Source organism: Histoplasma capsulatum (assembly GCF_000150115.1).
Source record: "Histoplasma capsulatum G186AR genomic scaffold supercont2.74, whole genome shotgun sequence".
Classification (NCBI taxonomy): Eukaryota; Fungi; Ascomycota; class Eurotiomycetes; order Onygenales; family Ajellomycetaceae; genus Histoplasma; species Histoplasma capsulatum.
The window spans coordinates 1-9,723 of record NW_025544874.1 but is presented as its reverse complement, the minus strand read 5'-3'; the positions used below and the strand labels follow the sequence as shown (position 1 = coordinate 9,723).

The window sequence follows — 9,723 nt, the reverse complement described above, 5'->3', positions numbered from 1 at the left end:
AGGCGGGGAGGACAGAAAAATGTTCATTATTTTCTCTCTCTGCCTGAACTTCGGGGATTGAAAAGCTATTTTGTGTGTGTGTGTGTGTGGGCGGGAGAGAATAAATATAATTCCTGTTCAAGCTTTCAGAATGCTTATGCTTCCCATGTATCGACGGGAAACTTTATTGTAGGATTCGGTACCCAACAATGTTTCCCTCAGCTGAATTGTTCATCTTTCTTATCGTCATACTCGGGAGTTATTCATTCTTCTGCCCGCTCAGTAGTTCGTATAAATTAAATTGTAAGAAATAAAAAAATTCAGATAAAGATTCAACTATCTATATCAGTTTAAATATAAAAATTTCAGAGAATAAACTATCAGAAATATTAATAAATATACTGAATTAAATTATTTCAGCATCTGAAGATACTCAGAGATCAGATAAAATTAATTTCAATAAATTATTCACTATAGTTATATAAGCTTGCAAAGAGAAATAGTATAATATATAAAAACAGAACACTCTCATTGAAAAATATAAGATCTATTATATCTGATTATCAAATATAGAATCAATAAAAAATTGCATAAGATTAATATTAGATAAGAAGAAAAGAAAGAGAAAAAGAAAGTTAAAAAAAATTTATTCATACACAGCTCTAGTGATTATCACAAAAGCTTTATTCAATTTCTAAAAATATATAAATACTATAAAAGTAAAGAAAAAAAAAGATATATATTAATAAAACATCTCAGCTCAATATCTTCAGAAACAATTTGTATACAATAAAAATTAAAATTCAGTTTATATCAAGAATTTCAAGATCTTAAAATAAATATATAGAAGTACAGAGCACATCTTCATTTTATAAAAAATCTGATATATTAATTCAATATCTTCAATAAGAAGATTTATAGAAAACTCAATAAAATAATAAGAATATATACACAGAAAGAAATTAATCAGAATAAAAGAAAATAAAATAGAAATAAATAAAGCAGTGAAATAAGTATCTGAATTTTTATAAAAATAAGTGGTAGATACTTATTCAGCAGAAAATGAAGAAAGAAAAAAAAGAGTGAAAATGAAAATAAAAGTGAAGAAGAATGAATGAGTTACAAAGAAATCAGAAATAAAAGCAGTAATAAATATATACAGAGTAATATTCAAAGCAACTATAAAGTATTAGCAGTTATTAGAATATAAAGAAAAGAATATATATTTACTGAAAGAATAGAAACTTCTTTTGAAACTTTATAAATAATTACAACAGAGATAAAAACAGTCAATAAAATAATTATATATAGAAGATAGAATATAAAATTGAAATAAGTCTTTACTATATATATAATTTATATAAGAAATAAATATATACTTATTCTGAGTATAAAAAAATATTATATTACTATTTGAATTATTCTATATATATATTTTCTTTCTATAAATGATTAATTCAGAGATTATATATCAATACAAAAAATAATAGTATTTATCTGATAGACTGAAAGTATATAAAAATAAGAAAATGATATAAAAATTAATATAGATGAATATAGTACAGAGATCTTTATTTATTATAATCTTAATAATACAGAGACTCTGAATAATTTCATCTACAATAAATTAGAATAAATTTATAGATAAAGAGAGAATATTGTATATATTTAATACAATTTATTTAAACAATATTGAAATCTCAGAAATGTATAAGATTACTAAATATTTTATACTTGCTTTAAGTAAAAAATACAATCAATAAATAACTAATAAAATAGATTATATTATACAGAACTTATATATAAAAATATATTTTATCAGATATAGTAAGTATAGAAGAAAAGTATAAGAAATAAAGAAAAAAACTGCAGAAGATATACAACATCTCTAAAAAAGTAAATAAAAATAAAAAATCAGTATAAAAGAAGAAAGAGAAATTGATATAAATAGAAAAGATAGAATCAGAGACAGTAGAAAAGATATAGACAGCAGAGAAAGTATAGATAGTAGAGAAAATAGAGATAATAGAGAAGATAGAAACACAGATAAAAATAAAAAAAACAGCAATAGAAAATAATATAAAGATATTTATTATCATATTATCTTTATAAATACTGCTATTACTGTTTATATTTATATCAATAATCTTATCAACTGTTTCATCTATATTTTTATTATTAATTAAAATATTCATATCATTATTATTGTATCTGATTTTTATAATATTATTAAAGACAATCTTCTTAATAGAAGTAAAATCATCTGCAGAGAGATCTTTGAAAAAAAAGCTAGAATAATTATAAATCAGATATATACTCTGATAATAGAAAGTAGAAACTAGTAATAATTAGCAATTATAAAAATCATCAATTTACAGTCAAATTAGCTTTTAACAAAATTTAATCAATAAAAACTTATTAGTAGATTATTCAATACAACTGAAATAATAAAAATCATAGCAATTAGATACTATATTATAGAATAGAGAGAACTAGATATTTAATAGAATAGAATAGATATATAAGATAATCAAAAGCAGAGTAGAGATAGAATGATTGAGAGAGAACAAATAAATAAATAGAATAGAATAGTTGTAAATATAGTGTGATTAATAATAAAATAGTATTGTTGTAATAAGAATTCTTATATATATAAAGTAAGAGTGTTTTATTGTTTTGAGCTAGACAATATACAATTACAACAATGACTTGATAAATATATACTACAAATGTTTCAGAAATAGTATATTATAAAGACAGATATATACAGCAGAATATTATTATAAAAGTATAGATAGATTTGATAGAGAAGAATATAGTAATTTCAGCTTATTATTCTTTCATAATATATATCACTCTCTATTATCAAGAATGATGTACACTACTGTACTAGTAACTATTTCATATAAAAAGAGCTTGCAAGCTGAAAAACTTGCAACAGCTCAAACAACCTTTGAATTATATCTGAATAAATAATTGATAACTTTTTTATAAAAAAATTAGATTATTTTCTGTTCAGAGATAATCTAATTATTTGAAAACTTTTTTTTATTATATTATTTCTATTATATAAATAGTAGAGATCAAACAGCAGTGAGAAGTTAGTCTATCAAATTCTATCTCTTTTTATATATAGAAATAAAAAAGTAGAAACAAAATAAATCTATATATTATTACTTATTTATTCTATTTCTCTGTATATATTATCTATATATTCTTTGATCTGCTTTATCTGCTGATTCTCAGTGTATTCTCTTTTTATACTATTATCTTTATAATAAAATTATACTGTAGCTGTTTCTATACAGCAGCTACTTCAACAACAGTATCAACAACAGAAATTATTATCAATTTTTTTTATTTATATAAAGATATAAAGGTTTCAAAATAGATGAGTAAGAATAAGAATAGTATAGTTAAAAATAGAAATCAATACAAGAGCAGAGAAGAAGAGTATAGTAGTAGATCACTAGTAAAGTGATAATTATTAAATACATATTCAGAGAGAAGCTGATACAGTCATTGTATATAATATTACAGAAAAGTTATCTTTTTTATATAATCAAAAAAAATAGCTTACTGTACAGAACATGTACTAGTTATTCAGAGACCTTGACTGAACATTATAGAACACATGTTCAAACACAGGCAAATCCACCTTCATATAACCACTAGTTATTGTGAGTATCTAGCAAGCACAGCACTGCTTAAATAGATGTGGTCAAGTGGCATTCTACCAAGCAAATAGAGATGCCAACATTTGTTTTTTCTTTTTCTTTTCTTTTTATCTTCTTTTTTTAAACACTATATTCTATATTTTGATATTACCGTCACTCCATTCTCAGATCTCTTTATATAATATTTTCATTATTGACTGTTGATATACGTTATACATGATATACATCACGATTCACTTATCAGTTTTTGATCTGTTTTTCATCGCTTTGCACAGCCCTGGTGGCCATGTCAACACTGTAGGGAGGAATGATAATAGATGGATGTAAAATAATTCCTAGCTGTGTTTCTAATGTTTATCCCCTCGTCTGAGGGCGAGGCAACAATTAGCGTATTTTTCTGCCACCCCAATTCATGACTGCTTACTGGCCGGAAGCCGATAATTCAGCTTGCCTATTGGCCATATAAAGGCGGTCAGGCACGACGCTAATTGTTGCCTCGCCCCCAGACGAGGGGATAGGTATAAAAGATACATTTGATTGTGTTTTTCTCTCTCAAATGCATGTATAGAATGTAAAATTCATTCAAAAATGATCGCATCAGAAGATTAAGAATAACCAAAACCGCAGCGACATTGGCTGCATATTTAATCTAGATTATGACGGGGCAAAATGCTAGCCGATACGACACAACAAATGGAGCTGGAAGGGCATTCGCTAACGATTATCGCTAAAAAGTAGCTTTCGGAAGATTGGCGTGAATGGCGTACAATTGTAAGACCAACAGTCAAAAGCCGAGCAAAAAACTGTGGCAGATATCAAGCTCAAGTTGAAATCAATCCATCGCGGATCGGGACGGCCGGTGTCGCGGTCTTACAAAGAAAAAAAAAAGTGAAAAGAAAAATATGGTCGAGGAGATGAAAAACAAAACAATCGCTACGCTATTATTTCCAGGAAAAGAAAAGAAAGAAAATCATCCAGATCATCATCCAGAAGAGGCGAGTTTTAGATGGCAAAATAAAACGGCCGGGAGAGTAGGGCCTACATTAGCTGCGGTAAATCTTCACGACATTTGCGACCTTCTTTCGACACATAGGACATATGTCAACTTGTTTGGCGCAACTGACGCATGCGCACACATGTCCACAACTGTAGAATAGCGCATCCTGATCTTGGCTATAGCAGATTTGGCAAAGGTCCATTTCTTCATCTGCGACTTCCCAGTAACTGATGCCTTTTCCATGTCGTTTGCCAGCGCGGTAGCCACCGACGTACTTATTCCCAGTCTTGCGTTCTACGAACGTTCCCTGCCCATTCCGCTCATCTTCGAACCAATCTCCGTCGTATGTATCGCCAGAAGCGAACTCCATGACACCTTTCCCATGACGTTGTCCCAAGACGAAATCACCAGTGTAGGTAGCACCAGAATCCGATATGTGAGTTCCTTTGCCGTGATAATATCCCTTTTTGAAGTCGCCGGAATAATATTCGCCATTGTAAGTGGCATCAACAATTTTCGTGCCCGTGAGAGACTGGGTTGGATGTCGACGAGATAATGCCCAAAGGTATTGAGCTAGCAGATCTGGATTCGCGAACGAACCTCTCTCTGAAATCTCCGTGGATCTATCATTATGGCAATGTTAGCAAGGCAAAAACCTGCGTGAATAAATAAACAACACTAAACTACATACTGTGACTTTGGCAGTACCTCCCCGACAAGGAAACATTCACCGTCTCGATCGGCAGATACGATTTTGTTGAACCTATCGTTACTGGAGATGGACAAAATTGATATGCCATCAACACGATGCCAAAGATGAAATAGTTTATCATCAGGCCATCCAAGAGCGGCACGGACAGAAGCTTTGATAGACGAACTTCTCTTGGAGAAGAAAACTCCAGCAACTCGGAATTCTTGCTTTTCTATGTCAAATATTTGGACAAAATAATATACTTGAGCAGGTAGTGGAACCAGCTGATGTGTTAGATCTTCAAATGGTAGTTGAGCAATTTCATTTATATCGTTCTCCGCATTTTCTGTCAGAGCAATCGCTTCTGAGTTCTCATTGGAGGCAATTACAGTCTGATGTTCAGGCGCGGTATCTCCCATGACTGAGTCTTCCTGGGTAAGAGCCGGTGTCGAAATATACTCAGCGCTAGGAGTCGCATGGTCGACAGAACCAGCTTCATTGCCTCCGTGGTAATCGCCCGGCTGTTCTGATGTGGTACTCTGGGATGCCGGATCTGCAGTTGCGACAGCCAAAATGCTGATGTCCTCCGTACTGGGTTCTGCATCGGTCATTTGGACATCTGATATTGGGATATTGGAATCCTGTCGGGCATTGTCGTTGTTATTAGAGGGAAGCATATTTGCATGGTCCGGCGTCACAGTCTCATTGGCTACTTGTACTACTTCTGGTTGCGGGTTAGAAGGCGCTAAATTAATACTGGTGCTTGCTTCCCTGTCCGTTGGATCAGCAGGAGGGTTTAAATCAGCCATGCCGGTATTCTGGGTTTCCCGGATGCTCTGTTCTTCCAATGGAATTTGGCTGGCGAGGCTGCTTGGCCCGCTCGCTACTTCTGCGGCTGCTTCAGAAGAATCTTCATTTTCAAATACGTTGGCAGAAAGTTGTGGGTTGAACACAGCGAATAGCTTTGCGTCATCTGATATCAATGATCAGAATGGATTACAAGGTTTGGACTTAACACATTCAGGTTACTATATAGGTGGCGACTTCACGGACTCACCTTCAGTCAGGATATGCATCCAGAGGCGCAGAGAGTTCATCTCAGAGCACACCAGCGATTGAGAAAGATCCGGAAGAGTTGTGAGCTGCGAGGTGGGGGGGAAACCGGATTTTGGACGGCCGATCTTCCACAGGCGGATATCTTTTGACTTCACCTGTATATCCCCATTCGACTGCCACCTTGCCAACTTCTCCCTTAGCTCTGCGATTGATGTACTTGCCGGCAAGGTCAAATATCGGATTTGACCAACAGCTCTGGCAGTTTCCATCAAATCATAGGCATCAAATAAGCTGTTACTCACCAGAGAGAGATCACTGAGTGAATATGCCTCAACGGTAACAGGGGGTGCCGAGGCGAATGGCACATGTCCAAGTTCCAAATAAGCTTTTCTTGGCCCCGAAATATCCCATGGCTCAATTTCTCTGGTCAAGAATCGGGGAAGCACGTCATTTCGTACATACATGACAACCACAGCAATATCGTGTCCAGACCTATCACGTGCTCTTGTGTCCTCAGGTGGAATACCTTCATGAGCGTTGATCGCCGCCTTTCTTGTCAGACACTCAATTTTGTTATCGCCTGCGTCTTCAAAAGCAAGCCATCGTGATCCCGGTCCAGTAGGACGGAGGATACTGTAGAATTGCCCTGACGTCCGCTTGCCCTTGTGGACAACAAACCCGTAAAGACTGTATTTTCCAGATCGAGGATCTGCGACAAAATCTGAGAGATCAAGTTCTTCATCTATCCCCACACGGCGGGAAATGAGTTTCCAGTTACGACTGGGCTTGTCAAATTTCTGGCGAGCTAGTTCTACATGGAGAACCGCAGGTAGAGACCACTTTCCAGGTTTGTCGCTCAAATACTTCTTTACCCCCGACTCCACGTTCTCCGAGGTTTGCGCAGGAACGCTAATTTTAGAGTTGAAGTCTCCGCGGAAATAGTTGACTGTGTCCAGTGGTTTATCAGGTTTAGGGTCTGTAATTGTGTCGCCGCAGTTCACCATCTGACCGTCGAAGATTTTTGCCAATTCAGCAACGGCATCAGTTCCTTCCAGTTCTAATTCAAGAGAACGCCGGAACCTCTCCCAAAATTCCATCACGTCTCTGGAGAATTCTTGCAAATTGCGAAGAGTCTGAGTGACAAAATCAGTATCAACTGAAAGTTGGGGAGGATGTGGCGTCCGTAGAGCTAGTAAAAGCTTCTGTAAAGCCTCACATAGGGGTCTTGGTTTAACCCCCGGAGTGGTGAGATGTTCCAAAATGTTCACATCCTGAATAATTTCCCGGAACGGCGCCAGGAGAAGCCACGATACCAAACCAGCAACCTCAAAGCTATATTTCAAAATAGAATCACCCATGGGCCGGTAACCAGTTAGGTTCAAACTGTCCCAGATAGGCTCGCTATCGCTTGAATGCCACCAGAGAGACTGCGTGGGATCATCGATAATTCGAAGATAGGCATCAAAAGCGAGAGTGTCATTTCGGAGCAGCGCTTGTCTTTGGCCACGATGTCGTTGGTGAATCTGATCCCAGGGCCCATGAAAGGTTGTCCAGCCCCAATCAACGTTGTGGGAGTTAAACTGATGACATGAGGACTGCATCCAAGCAGTTCGCGGCTCGTTGGGGTTGTATATGATAACTCCGATTTGAGCCGATACTCTCCAATCCCTCGGCGGATGGGATTGTGAAACTTTTCTCGGATGCTCACTTGCTGGCTCCTCCGGGGGTGTAGGTTGACCGTTGTCTTCAGAGGAGAGCTCCTGTTTCTCGTCGTTCTGAGAGACGGAGACTGAGACGGTTGGAGCTTTACTGGAGTCTGCCGAAGCTGGGAGAGTTAAATCGACCTCTGGTACCAAATCGCTCAATACGGCATTTGGAGGGCCTTTGAAAACCCTGAACTCGGTCTCGGGGATATCCTTATCCTGTGTAGGGGGCGTAGCAGATGACTCAATGTAGATGCTCAAAGAGTTTACGTTGTTACCCCTGGGGAAAAACTTTATAGTCCAGTAAAGACCGCCGATCAAAGCAGCTGGAGACCTCATGATAGTGGCACGATTTGGTTTTTCCTTGGTGCCCCGTACACCTTTAAACTTCCAGGTCAGGCGGGCTTTCTCTGCAGGTTTATATTCAGGGTCATCAAGTTCTCTGTAGAAGGTCTTTTCCCAGTAATCGTCTATATATATATATATATATAATGTATAACATCGAGCAAGTTAGAAATGTGGAAAGTCCCTAAAGAGTGCTTTTCTTGTTCACAAGACTTGGAAAATGGTAATTAGTTTAAAGACTTACAATCCAAGGCACTGTAATCGTCACCAGACTCGATTTCTTTCATCTCCTCCTCATCAGGAGACGATGTGTCCTCCTCAACATCGGCCCAGTAAGCATGTTCCTCTTCCCCGCTGACGGGAGATTCCTGGGAATTACTTTGTGAGTCATCTAGTGAACTATTCCGTTCGGGAAGGCTGTCGGCAAAATCCTGAGACGAGGGCTGTTCCGATGGAAGTTCTGTTTGAGGATCATTGTTAGGGGATGGGACTCCCGTTACTGTAGGTCGAGCCACATTGTGATCCGTAGTTACGGCTATGGGTGGCTCTGAAACTGGTGGAGATGAGCCGACAGCTAGTATAGAATCGTTGGCAACATCAGGGCTTCCAGTTGGTTCGGTTTCCATGTTTTCGGGGATGGAGCTAATTGTTCCGTGTTCATCAGTTGATTCCGGGAGAACCGTATTCGAGAAGCTCTCCTCTGGTTCTGGCTGTGGAGCATCAATGGTAACATCCATACGGTCCTCTTCAAGGGGCTGGGGCCGATGAGGGGCTGATTGAGGATTTGAATGAGGAGAAGGAATGGAAGCAATGGCCGTGGGGTGCGGCTCTCGAGTAGCATCCTCGCCGCTTTGGGATTGAGTCAGTCGATCTGGCGCGGATGTGATATGAGTTGAAGACGTTGTAGATTGGTAAGGAGGTGACTGAGGCAGGATAGACTGCGAGGAAAAAGGAGAACGGGGTTGGGAGTGTTCCATCAAAGATGAATTGTGGGGAAGAGCTGGGGCAACTGGATTCTCGACGTTCACGCTGGGGTCCAGAGCAACATCCATTGCTGGGGATCGGTCGCTGGTTACGGTGTTGATAAGCAAGGACGGGAGAGATGAAAAGGGGAATGACGGATCTGGACGAGTTCGACGTGCAGAGGGCTGAAGCGGTGTGGCTCAACAAGTTAGCATTAGATGCAATAGGCAGCATTAAAATCAGGAGTGCAAGTCAGTCGGTGAGAACTCGTACTCGTAGTTAACCTACCGCGCGAATGACTGATAGCAACCA

The 9,723-nt window shown here is 37.4% G+C and overlaps 1 protein-coding gene across 1 annotated transcript; it reads right to left on the bottom strand.

Moving 5' to 3' along the window:
- Positions 1-4,170: 4,170 nt before the first annotated feature.
- On the bottom strand, positions 4,171-9,500 carry HCBG_09228 (MATH and UCH domain-containing protein; the record flags this gene model as incomplete). Its single annotated transcript, XM_045436277.1, has 4 exons — positions 4,171-5,276; positions 5,345-6,317; positions 6,402-8,573; positions 8,693-9,500. 4 exons carry the CDS (start codon positions 9,498-9,500, stop codon positions 4,700-4,702), a joined length of 4,530 nt encoding a protein of 1,509 aa, XP_045283012.1.
- Between the last annotated feature and the right edge of the window lie 223 nt (positions 9,501-9,723).